This window comes from Macadamia integrifolia, chromosome 1 (assembly GCF_013358625.1).
Source record: "Macadamia integrifolia cultivar HAES 741 chromosome 1, SCU_Mint_v3, whole genome shotgun sequence".
Lineage (NCBI taxonomy): Eukaryota > Viridiplantae > Streptophyta > Magnoliopsida > Proteales > Proteaceae > Macadamia > Macadamia integrifolia.
Window position 1 is genome coordinate 34,625,928 of NC_056557.1, and position 13,138 is coordinate 34,639,065.

Genomic DNA, 13,138 nt, shown 5'->3' on the forward strand with positions numbered 1-13,138 from the left:
CCCCCCCCCCCCCCCATTCACTGCCTGGTCACCCAGATGGCACTTGCGTTGAGACCATGCTTGACAACATGCTCTCGCTCAACCATTTATATATTCTTTCGTTTTCATTAGCATGTTCATGGTGGGAGTTTGTTCTGTATGTCCCATTCGTCTCATGAGATCACATTTTTTTTGGGTGCAGGTGTTCTACCACAGTAGAGTCATTACCCTCAATGCCGCCTTATCCTTCAGCTAATGGATTAGAGACGGATTTACAAAAGATACGGGTCTTAGTTGGACCCCCACTCAAACGGCCCCCAAAAAATCAGATAATAGTAGATCCTTTGATACCGGGCTTTCCTTCAGTTGATACGGAATCCATCAATCCCAGCAGAAAATACAACATAGGATCACACCAGGAGGGTGGAAGCATCCGCCCTGAAGGTTTAGATGGTTTTGTCATATTCTGTACAAGTGATTTTACTACCGTCTCAGAGGAAGTTCATCTAAGAACTCGTAGAGTGCGATTGGTTGGTCTTGAGGTATTTTTATTTAGATTTATTGTTATTATATTTGTTATTGTGGTATTTCATAGCTTGATGGGCTGTAAATTGACTCTGGATTGTTTTAGGGTGCTGGCAAAACTTCTTTGTTTAATGCTCTATTGGGCCAGGGCCAGGGCCAAGGCCAATCTACCACCATCTGTCTTGAGGGTTTCCCTCCAGAGGTCAATAGTCAAGAAGGAATTTCTGGTGGCATATGCTATTCAGATTCAGCAGGAATAAATTTGCAGGTACCTTTTCTAAGTTGATCAGCTTTCTGCTTCCCTTCATACTGTCATCGTGACAATTATGTCTTCTACTTATATATCCTTTTGTACTGGTTATACAGTGAACGACGCATTTCATTTTTACTTTCTTTGTGCTTCTAAATTGTGCACACAAGATTTTTTTTACTCTAGGCCTCATTTTTGTCACTGGAAAACCTGAGTGGCTCTTATTAATGAGTTCTCCACTTTGGACCAAATCTATTTTCACTGCAAGGTGTGAACCTAGATTTTGTGCATGTTTTACTAATGAATATGTTGTTTCATATCACATTTATTGAGGTTATTGAGAATCATATATGCTCTTCTATTGATGAACAATGATTTAATCGATTGAGGTATCATGTATCGGGATTGGAGTGGGTATATTGGGCAGTCTCTATCTTCCAATGCCAGAGGATACTATGAGGAATTCGCCGTTACTTCTCTGGGATCTTTCAATGGCGACTGATCTGTTTCGCAATTGGCAGAGCCTCATCTGATTTCCAGTCACAAAGTTCTAGATCCTTCTTATCGATTGTCAAACAAGAGTATTAGTAGAACTAATTGCAAACAGAATAGGCTGAAGTGACATCTACTCTTAGTAGGACTCCTATATGATTCTATTGTTTGCTATTTTAAGTAATTAAGGGGTAGACTACGATAGACATACACACTGGATCTATCGTGGTTCATATTACTCTCCCTCTTCACAATCACAGGTACTGGTTTCAGATCCTGTTTCGCTACATGGTATCAGAGCTGTAACTAGTCCTTGCTATCTCCTTGCTCTCTGTTTTGAGAGTCAAACTAGGGTTTTTTAGTATGTGGTGTACAGCCACCTATTCTTTCCATTCCACTTTCTGAAACCCTAGTTGATAGAAGAAGAACTAGGGTTTATACCGATGAAGATGATAAATTTGTATGATGAAGTCATACCTGAATTGTTCATCGCTCTGCTGCTATTGCTACTGATGAATTGATTATCTTTTGCTGATATCAATTGATTATGGTTTATTCCTGCTATGGCTATTGGTCTCATGTGATTGGAGGAGATTGAGCTGCTGCTTTTGCTATTGCTGTTATTGGAGGACACTGAAGGACCTTCTTTGCTTTGATATTGATTCATGTTTTGCTTTTATCGGAGGAGATTGATGATGATTCCTATGCTATTGCTCGGTGATATCGTTTGCTCTATGCTACTGCTATTGCTGTTTTCAGAGGAAATTGAGATAGTTTATTGCTGTTCGTATTGTTTGCTGTGCCAAGGTCTGTGTTCTGACCAATTCTGTTGGGAGCTAAACTCAAAATTAGGACTGTTCATCTTTATCGTAAGACTCAGTTGAAGGTTGATTTGTGGTTATTTGAGGGACAGCTCTCTCTCGATTTAGGCCCAGGCACAGGTTCTCCACCATCGTCTCTTGATCGAAGGTTGAAAAAGTCTCCCCATGGTTATCGTCCCCCCCCCCCCCCCCCCCCCCCTAATTCCCTGATTTCTCGGTTATGAGCTTGCAATCCCTCCCTACTACCTCTAATTTATTACCCTTCAATCTTAAGTTTATTACACTTTACCCTTGTTTTCTTTACCATTCCAAGTTTTCCTCTCCTTTGGCTTTGGCTTATAATTGAATTTCAAATTATGGTACTGCCACCCTATTGTGACTTTCAGTTTGTTAGAGTATGAGTAAGTGTGTCGGTTGGAGGGCTATGGGTGACCATAGACCTCCATACCATGGGATTATATTTGACATAAGCATATCTTTGTTAGTTTCCTATTGGGTTAAGGGTAATTGGTAACTAAGTTAGTTTCTTTTTTGATTATGTCTTCTACTTTCCTATTTGGATTATGATTATGTAATAGATAGTCTATATATTGAATAAAAGGGGAAGTCCCAATCACACATTGTTACTCCTAAGTTACACCAATCTCTTTGTCTCTCTCTTGTTTCTTCTTCTTTGATTCTGGTTCTCAAATCTTTACACAGTTTATTTACAATTCAGCCATTACTCTTATGGCCTTCAAAATAGTTACTATTTTGCCACTAAGTATTTGGTTTGAGTTTTTTTTACTTGGATGGGCCTATAAATGTGGCTAGAATTTACAGAATTGCCATTGGTCTTTTATGTTTGCAATTTTATTGCTTTGATAGGCCTTAAATCACATCACTTTGGAGTAGCATTTTTTTGAATATTGGTAGTTACATGAAGTGATGTTTGTTATTGTTATTATTGGAGATCATTTTCTCAAATTTGTTTAAATTTGGCTTATCTGGGATTTTATTTGCTACCACTATTTTTTTTTTTTGGTATGGGGTTGAAGTCATTTTGTTTCTGACTCCCATGTGATGATATGTGATCATTTATTGCATTCTCCGCATTGTCCACGTGTAATGCTACACGTGAGGGGGAGATTGGAGTTATTATCTACTTAGCTGGCATTATTCTCTACTTATGTCATCAACAAAGTGTCATCTACTTATTTGAAGATCATACTTGTCAAGGCGACAAGGCGAACCAAGGCGGTGGAGGGTTGTCTAAGCGCTTAGGCGAGAAGGTACCCGCCTTAAGGCGAACAAGGCGACCAAGTGTTATTTTTCCTATTTTCTAACATTATTTAGTAATCATATATACCTTGTATCATAAAAAATCAAGATTAAGCAACATTAAGTAATTAAAAATCAACATTTAACCATAGTAAATCATGAAAAATTAACATTAAGTCATATTAAGTTATAAAAAATAGAGAAAATTGCATTGCCACCCCCTGAACTTTGGTACTTATTCAATGCCACACCCTGGACTTTTCGAAACACCAAATACACCCCTTGAAAATTCAAACAATTCTAAATCAGTCCCTGCCGTTAGCCGACCGTGTTAAGTGAATGAAAGTCTGTTAGTTTTTTTACAAAATGCCCAAAACACCCCCAGTTATTGTGAGAGGACAATATTGCCCTCCCTTTCTCTTCTTCTAAACCCACTCTCTCCCTCTCACTCCTCACTCGTACGAACAAGGGAGAAGAAGAAAACCTGTAACTTGACCACTCCCCTCCGGCATGCGATTCTCAGACCATATCCCCATCGGCGTGCGATTCTCAAACCATCTCCCCACCGGCGTGCGATTCTCAGAACCTCTCCTCCCCGGCGACGGAGAGGTTGACCATTTCATTGGTCTGTTCTTCTGAGACAGCTGGTATTAGTTTCAAGCACATTTAAGAGAACCATGCATTTTGCCATTGAATAGCTAGTGTATTAACAGTCAATAAATGTTATGGCATGAATATACTGTGGCTGTAATTGGCCATCATGAATTGTCATCTCATTACAAGAAGACTACGTGGGCATTAATATGGGTAGAAACTCAAGGCCAGCAAATGTGTCAATGGAGTTCATGGTGAAACAAGGGATAGGCATGAGGCGTGGGTAGTGCTTGGACTTTTCTTATCAATTGTAACAGATTGGTATTCAATAGTTGGGTATGGGTCTATTTCATATGCTAGTATCTTTTTATCATTTTCTCTCAGGCTGTGAGCATTGTCCTCTTGAGAAGTTTTGTTCTCTATTGTTCTGGCTATTTTATGAAGTAAGTTGTTTTCTATTAAGAAGTTAAGACCACCGTTTCATCATCTAGAATCTTCATGCTAAGGTTTGCAAGGGTTAGTAGTTGTTCAACCGTAGTTTGAAATTAGTTCAGAATGACTTGGATGAGAAGAATATGTGAATAATACGTGTTTGTCTTTCTCAGCCTCTGAAAAAAAGAGAAAGATGGAGGCAGAGGTGAGAAAACGGGGTTTAAGGAGGGCGGGGGTAAGGAGAGGTTCTGACAATCGCACGCCGGCGGGGAGATGGTCTGAGAATCGCACGTGAGCGGTCAAGTTGCAAGTTGTCTTCTTCTCAGTTTGGGGATTTCCTTGTTCGTATGAGTGAGGAGTGAGAGGGAGATTGTGGATTTAGAAGAAGGGAATAGCACCCCAGTGGGGAGATGGTCTGAGAATCGCACGCCGGAGGGGAACGGTCAAGTTGCAAATTTTCTTCTTCCTTGTTCGTATAAGTGAGGAGTGAGAGGGAGAGTGTGGGTTTAGAAGAAGAAGGGAAAGGGAGGGCAATATTGTCCTCTCATAATAGCTGGGGGTGTTTTGGGCATTTTGTAAAAAAACTAACAAACTTTCATTCACTTAACACGGTCGGCTAACGGTAAGGACTGATTTGAAATTGTTTGAATTTTTAGGGGGTGTATTTGGTGTTTCGAAAAGTCTAGGGGGTGGCATTGAATAAGGACCAAAGTTCAGGGGGTGGCAATGCAATTTTCTTTAAAAAATAACATTTAGAGGAATGCTCTTGTTCTATAATAAGTTTGACTGGTCAAATGATTTATTTTTACATGAGATTTTTTGTATTAGTTTTAACATAAAACCAGCTTTCCAACAAGTCTAAGATTACTTAAGTCTGAGTTGTAATGACAAAGTTATGCTCCGGTCAAACTTATTTTTAAGTGTGCGAATGCTGTTAAAATTGCCTGAATGAAAATAATTTTATGGATATCAAAAAAAAATATTATTTTACTGGAATTTTGGTTTTTAGCAATGTTTTAGCATAATAGAATTTATAAAATTTTCATAATTGAGAAAAACCCCAGCATTTAAAAATTGAAAATCTCCCCTGTATCCGAAATCCAATTTTTGTTCTTGGACTGGTGGGTTGACTTTTTATCATTTTAGAATTTGATTTTAAATTATTTTTATTGGATTCAAATAGGGGGTATTTTCTTATTTATGAATAATATCTTAAGTAAATGAAATAACAAATATAAAAAACATTTTGAAATAACAAATATAAAAAACATTTACTTAAATGATATTTGGCATAAATAAGTGTCAAAATACAAGGCGACATGCAGTGCACAAGGCGACTGTCGCCTATGCCCTAGGCAAACCACCTGGACACCTAGTCGTCGCCTTGAAAACTATGTTGAAGATTATTATTATCTGTTCGTATCTACTCTCGTGTCCTCAACAATACTATTTTCTCATGAAGATGGTTATACTTGTGGTATTCAATAATAAGATGTAGACCCTAGCAACCTTATTCCGCCATGGTTCGAGGTTGAGGTTTCGAGCCTAACCGAAAACTGAGATATCTTGCCCGAAACCAGGTGCTTTTTTCTAGGAAGTTTCGAGGTTGGGTTTCGGTGGCCATATGACCAAGTTAGGTCCTGAAACTTGTAGTATAGCCTATTTTAGGCATTCTAAACATAGTGAAAACACTAGATTTTAAAAATTCACACACAAAATGGAAGTTTGACTTTGGACTCTAGGTTGGTTCTCTACGTTGTAAACAATCTCTACACTAGGCTATTCCACACAATCTTTAGTACTAGAACACATATAATTCAAGTAAAACAACTTAAATAAGCATTAGGATATAAAAGGCATCAAATTATAAACCATTCCAGGATGACTCACCTTATGCCCATCCTAGAGTCTAGACTCCTAGTATTGGAATGAGTGTTGGGTCGGATCATAACAACTATATTGTTGTTGATGTCAAATCAAGTTTTCTTCCGTTTGACTAAATTTGGGGAAGATTTTGTTGTTGTTGAGCAACAAGTCCTCTTGTTTCAAGTTTTTTTAGGTAAGATTTGGCAAATAAAGGAAGCAAATAGGAGATGGGGGTGGTTTTCTTCACAAACAAGCAAAACTAGTCGAGATAATAGATTTCGACCTAGTCTTGTCGAGTTACAATATTTATAGGAAGTGGTATGTAAAATTTCACCCAAAAAATACCGATATGAAATATGGGATTGGGATTGGGATTGGGATTGGGATTTCACCAAGATACGGAAATCTCAATTGAAACCATGTACATTTTATGTTTTGATATTGGTTTTGACTCGTGACGTGGTGAAACCAAGTTATTTATCGAGATCTTGCTGAGATCCTGTACCATGGAGGCTACTTGTGGTCTCAACAACCTTATGCTGCTACTTGTGTTCCCAACAACCTTATGCTGCTACTTGTGGTTCTTAGCAACCAATGCTTCAATTAATATGTGACCTCTATCTGGGGCTCATAAGTGCATTTGATCTTTACTAATCAGATCTCTAATCATGTGATCTTTACTAATCACATCAGTTTTTTGTTCTTTTGAATTCCTCAATATTTGCAATTTTATATCTTGTTAATGAAGCTTACTACTTACTGATTGCCTTCCTTAAGAAGGGCTTATGTTGTTTTTGTTGCTGCTATGATATTTTGGATTGCGGTTGGTGTTCTTGACCACATATTTTGTTCGTTTCTGGCTGGGTGTATTCAACATAAGGGTGTCAATTGGGAACCAAAACCGATATTGAGCCGAATTAACCGAGCCGAACCAAACCGAATTAATTCGGTTTGAGTGTGTGTGTATGCTTCTCGGTTTGGTTCGGTTTCGATTTCAGGTCTAAGAACCATTGGTTCGGACTGAAACCAAACTGAATTGTCTTAAAACCAAAAAAAGGAAAAAACCCTAGTATAGTAGTATCATTAAGACTCAAGTGGGATTTTTTCAATATTCAATTTTGAAGATTCAAGAGTGTTTTTTGCAAGCTCTTATTTTTTTTTTTAGGTGGTAAGTGTTTTTTTGCAATTTATCATCACATATTTACATCCTAAGACAATTTTGGAGTTAGCAATGGCCATAAGGCCTATACCTTGAGCCCATTATGGCCTTTGGTCCATCACATTCATGGTTCAAAAGTGGGACCATTTTCATAATCGAATTAAAACCAAAGTACAAAACCAAATTAAAATTGCATAGCAAAACCAAATTGGAACCGAAACAGAACCGAGCTGAATTGAATCGGCTTGAGTATCTAAATATAGAACTGAGTCGGTTCTCGGTTTGGTTATGGTCCACCTTACCATCATTTGGAACCGAACTGAATCCGAACCGAATAACCGGAACCGAACCGATTGACACCCTTAATTCAACACGAATTTGTCTCTACTATTGCTAATGATGGCTGGTCTGCTGATATTACCACCAGAATGAAGTTTTATGCGTTCACTGGCATCCACGGTTGCTATATATGTTCAAGATTTATTCTACAGTTACTCTGTTTTTGTTGCTCCAAGCTGGAGCCTTTGATACATACTCCAGCTTGAGGGGGAGTGTCCCTATCATGGTATATGTCAAGGCAATAGAGTTTCGTGTTGAGTCTCAAGTTATTAGAATTAGATTTGTTAGTCTTTTTTTTCGTTTTTTAACTTGTAATTAGACATCTACTCTTAGTAGGACTCCTGCTAAGTATCTATTGTTTGCTATTATAAATAAATGGGTAGACCATGTAGACATACACATTGAATTTTTCGTGGTTCTTATTCCTCTCCCTCTTCTCCTGTCATTCTTTCTCTCTCTTCACAATAGCAGGTACTGGTTTCAGATTCTGTTTCAGTATATAGAATGAGGTTCTATATATGTTCTCTTATCATCATACTTTTGGCTAGGCATCTGCTAGGAAATTGCACTACCTTGGTTAATTAAATGACTTAGTAGTCACAAAAAAGATGTCCCGACTTAATATTAGCCATTTTGGCTGTCCTTACGAAGAAAACATGTTAAGATGGTGGAGTAGGTCTCCGGAGGACCTTGATGTTAGGATGATTATATTCCAAATCCTACAAACAATTGGGTTGTGATGCAAAGCAATAATGAAATCAAGGGCATCTTGAGATAAACATCAGAAGAAACCCTTAGATGCCATTTTTTACCCTTCATTGCTCTTCTTGTACTCAGCTTGAGAGGCATAAATTTCTCCTAGAATCATAATTCCTTTGTCCATGATCAGTTTCCTGGAGCCCTTAAATCTGTTGCAAAGTATGATAAATAGGACTGATGCAGGACGTTATGATATTTTATCAACTAGAGAATAATTTTGAAAAGATTAAGGGTAAGGATTAGATGATAATGAAGGTCTTCTTTTAACAATGTTGTAGTTTGTTGATTTCTACGGGTTTTATTTGGGAGAACTTTTTGGTCATAGAAAGGCCTTTAGTGCTGCTTCAGGCTGTTGGGAATGCCTGGAACTACTTTGCAAGAAAGTTTGTACCCAAGGCATTGATGTGGATTGTGTGTTTCCGATTTTAATCTTATCTAATTCATTTTATTTTTTGGGTTTTGTGTGACAGGAGCTAAATCTGGAGGCCACCCGTTTCAGGGATGAGTTGTGGACAGGAGTGCGTGATCTTAGTAGGAAAACTGATCTGATTGTTCTTGTGCATAACCTGTCACACAAGATACCACGGTACTACCAATCAAATGATTCACAGCCGCAGCCACAGACACAGCCAGCACTTGTCCTTCTGTTGAATGAGGCTAAAGCACTGGGAATCCCTTGGGTCCTTGCTATAACAAATAAATTTTCTATTAGTGCACACCAACAAAAGGCAGCAATTGGGGCTGTCCTCCAAGCATATCAAGCATCTCCAAACACAACTGAAGTTATCAATTCCTGCCCTTATGTTACACCATCTGCTGCAGTCAGTCAGTCATGGGGTACAACAGATGATACAGATTCTAAGGGGGTGATGGGTGCGCAAAAACTTATTCTCGCTCCTATTAACATTGTTCGGATGCCTTTCCAAAGGAAATCCTCTGTTCTGCCTGTGGATGGTGTAACTGCTCTTTGTCAGCTCATTCACCGTGTGCTTCGGAGCCATGAGGAGTCTTCTTTACAGGTAGAGAGACTTCACCCAGTAACTGTATTGAACTAGAAGATTCAACTGTCAAAAAAAAAAAAAAAAAAAAAAAAAAAAAAAAAAGAAAAAGAAAAAAGAAAAAGAAAAGTAAAGAAAAGAATGGAGATTATAAAGATTCATCCATAGGCAGACAAATCACCCCTTTTAGAGGTATCTAGGTGAATCCTTTACAGGTGCATGGATGTTAAGGGACTTAATGATTATAAACAGATTCCAATAGATTGGATTTCTATGACTATCGTGAGGCTATGGTGTTGATCTCCTTGTTTGGAGACTCAACTGACTGGAACTGCTTTGCATCTGTGTCTTGTCTGTGGATGAGTTTAGTAGGCTATCATTCCATAGTTGATTTGGGGATTTTGGGAGTTGGTAAACTTAAAGGCTAGTTGTGGTTCAATTTTGGGGTGCTCACTGCTAGTTCTTTTGCAGGAACTCGCTAGAGATAGACTTTTATTGGAATCAGCAAGAGAACATGCAATGACAGCTAATGTGAATCAAGATTCCCAGGGCAAGGGAAGTTCTTTGACAGCTGCCGCTGTTGGTGCGTCCCTTGGTGCTGGTCTTGGCCTTGTCTTGGCAGTTGTCATGGGTGCTGCATCTGCCTTGAGGAAACCCTGAGATTTGCAGTTCCAAGCATTACTTCTACAAACTGGGGGACAGTTACCAGATTTACCCCCTGTGGTATTTCAAAGTTGAGAGTTGTCTTGTATATGATAGCTAAATTCTTGCATCATCAATGTGAATGCCATACCATTTATTCATTTTATTCATGGAACTTCTGTACAGGCAAAACGTCATTCACATCTATTGTAAATTTATGAGTTAGTGCATTTATATTGAGGTCCAGGATCCTTAGTTAATATGATATTGTTTTGGACATGATATCCTACAAGGAAGTGCCCATAAAAACTGCTGCTGCAGACATTGTGAGATGCTGTTGTCTTCCCTTTGCCATCGACTGCAGTTCCTTGCGCTTTCTTGGCCCTTTGTCTACCAACCGAATACCGATGGCAAGATCTTAGTTCTGAGGTGTCAATTGACAGATCACTGCTCCTTGCTTCTCTTTTCTGGCAAGGTCTTAACCTTGTGATTATCCCCCAGTGCTTGATCGAAGAATGGGCTAAATAAATCACATCAATTTAAGAGTGGACTGAACAATTAAGTGAAGCTTTCAGCTCATGTACCAGCTACCCTCTAACCCCCCGCCACATGGATTTAGATGCCAATCACAGAGCGGCCGGTATCAGTCAGATCCGTCAAATTTACCTTTGTTTTTATTAAAAAAAATGTATTTTTTATTTATTTATTTACCAATGTTCCAATACCAATACCCGATCTCCGATCAATTTGGTATTGGGATTGGTGCAGCTGATACGATATGGCCAATCAAATACTGATATTACAACCATGCCACACCCATTTTTTTATGGGCAAAAGAATTCTTTTTGATTGGCCGGCCCTTGCACCAATGCGGGGGCCAACAAGGTTGCACATGGGCATTAACAAAGGGTGGGATGTTGCAGGGCCCACACGACTAGAGAGTGTTCATTTCACCTTTTTTTTTTTTTTTTTTTTTTTTCAATTTTTAATATACAGTGAAACCCTTGATCACACTTCCAAGACTAGGCACGATTCTGACTACAATTTTGTGTCTATCATATGGATTGGGATATCGTTTCATCCTGCTGTTTATGCACCATCTAAATGAACACACAAAATTACCATCCACTCTCTGTGAAATAAAAAACCACAAGAAGGGACTACATGACCAGGCAGTGATTTGTTGGCCTATTATCTATTTCCACGGTTGGAAAACACCCCCTTCTTCCCCAAACATATAAAAACAAAAAAACAGGAGAGAACCATAAAGGGTGTGACTGGCGTCACCTTACTCTTAGATTCCCTTTGAGGAGATTAGTTACCCTGAAGGGGCCCAGAAGAGTAGAAACTTTTCAGTAAGCCAAAGATAGTGGCCATTCGAGCCATTAGCCCTCCAAACAGTAGGCCTAAATAGTAAAGGCTACATTAATGGGCCAATCGTTCCAACTTTTTTGGGTTTGGGGAGAGTGGTGAATCAACTCAGTGGCCGGTCCAACTACAATGTTTTCCCACATTAAAAGGTTAAGTGGAATCACAACTGAAGGCTTCCTGCTTCTAGAAGTTGACTTCCATGAGACAATTCTACTACTCATGGCTTCCAGGCTTCCCCCATTTCCTGGACCTATATGATCTGGTTTTGATGTTATGGTTCGAGTCTGTTATGTGTTTTTCAGCTTTTGCAGTGGAAAGTTCATAATGGGTTATTAAGGTCTCGGAAGGGTTCTATGTTTATCCAATCTAAGTGGATTGTTTAGTTGAAACAAGTCTTTCTTTACTAGCACATGGATCTGTTCCTAGGAAATACTGGCATTACACCTTTGATATTGTTGTGTATTTCATCAATAGAATGCCCTCCAAAGTGTTTGACCATGTTATTTCCTTTCAAATCGTTTACCACAAATCACCATACTATTCTTTTCTTTGCATTCTTGGTTGTCATTGTTTCCCTTATGTTCGTTTGTATTACAACCATAAGATGGAAGTTTTGTTCTACACTATCTGTCTTCCTTGGTTACAGTGGTTCTCACACAAGATACCGGTGTTTGGATCTCACCTCTAACAAAGTGTACATTGCTCGTCATGTCCAGTTTGATAAGTCCAATTTTCCGTTCTCCATTCCTTCTCTCCCTATTCCTTCCCTGTCTCCGTCCCCATCAGTGCTCCCCTTTAGCTGCATCTACCCTCTCCTTGTTACCCTTTTCCATCCACCAAATCTACCTCTATGCCAGCTCATGGTTCCGACGCCAACACTAAATCTCTCTCCCCTTCCCCTAGCCTGTTTCCCAAGCTCCCCCACCACTTCTACCTTACGGTCAACCCATTCCTCCCCTCCCCAAACTTGGCCGCTAGTGGACCTGCATGCACATCCCCATAGTCCCCTCCCTCCCCCCAACCGGTAAATCTCGACCCCTACCATCCCTGCTAGTGGTTTACAACTCCTTAACCAGCCCTCTCTCCCTGTGCTGAATCCCACCTGCCTTCATCGCATGCAACTTCACCCCCATACCCATCTCCCAATCCCTTATGTGCCTTCATCTCCCAACCCATCGAACCCACCTACTTTTCCTAGACAAATAAAATACCTGAATGGCGTGTGGTTATGAAAGGTGAGTTTAATGCCCTTATTTGGAATGATACTACGTGTTTTGTCCCTCTTTCAAGAGAAATGAATCTCGTGGGGTTGCAAGTGAGTGTATCGTATCAAACGCAAAGCCAATGGTTCACTTGATCGCAATAAAGCATGCCTTGTTGCTATGGGGTTTCATTAATAAGAGGATTGGATTATATTGACACCTGGTGCAATTGTAATTTCTTAGGGATGACCAGTGCAATAACTGAATGTTCATAGTGCATTCTTATATGATCTTCTTTCTGAGAAGGTGTTTATGGTACGACCCCTGGGTTTGAGGATAGTACTAGACCAATGCATATATGCAAGCTTCATCGATCTCTTTGTGATCCAGAGTAGGATCCTAGAGCTGGGTTCAATGGCTATCTCACTCTCTCACAATTGGGTTTTGAG

General features: G+C 39.4%; 1 protein-coding gene across 1 annotated transcript in view; it reads left to right on the forward strand.

Moving 5' to 3' along the window:
* LOC122085112 overlaps positions 1-10,362 on the forward strand; it is a 37,517-nt gene extending 27,155 nt beyond the window's left edge. Inside the window, exons 11-14 of the mRNA XM_042653554.1 lie at positions 182-521; positions 611-772; positions 8,947-9,495; positions 9,946-10,362. Coding sequence (XP_042509488.1) covers positions 182-521; positions 611-772; positions 8,947-9,495; positions 9,946-10,134 — 1,240 coding nt within the window. The 3' untranslated portion in view covers positions 10,135-10,362. The remainder of the gene's footprint in view (positions 1-181; positions 522-610; positions 773-8,946; positions 9,496-9,945) is intronic.
* Positions 10,363-13,138: the final 2,776 nt, after the last annotated feature.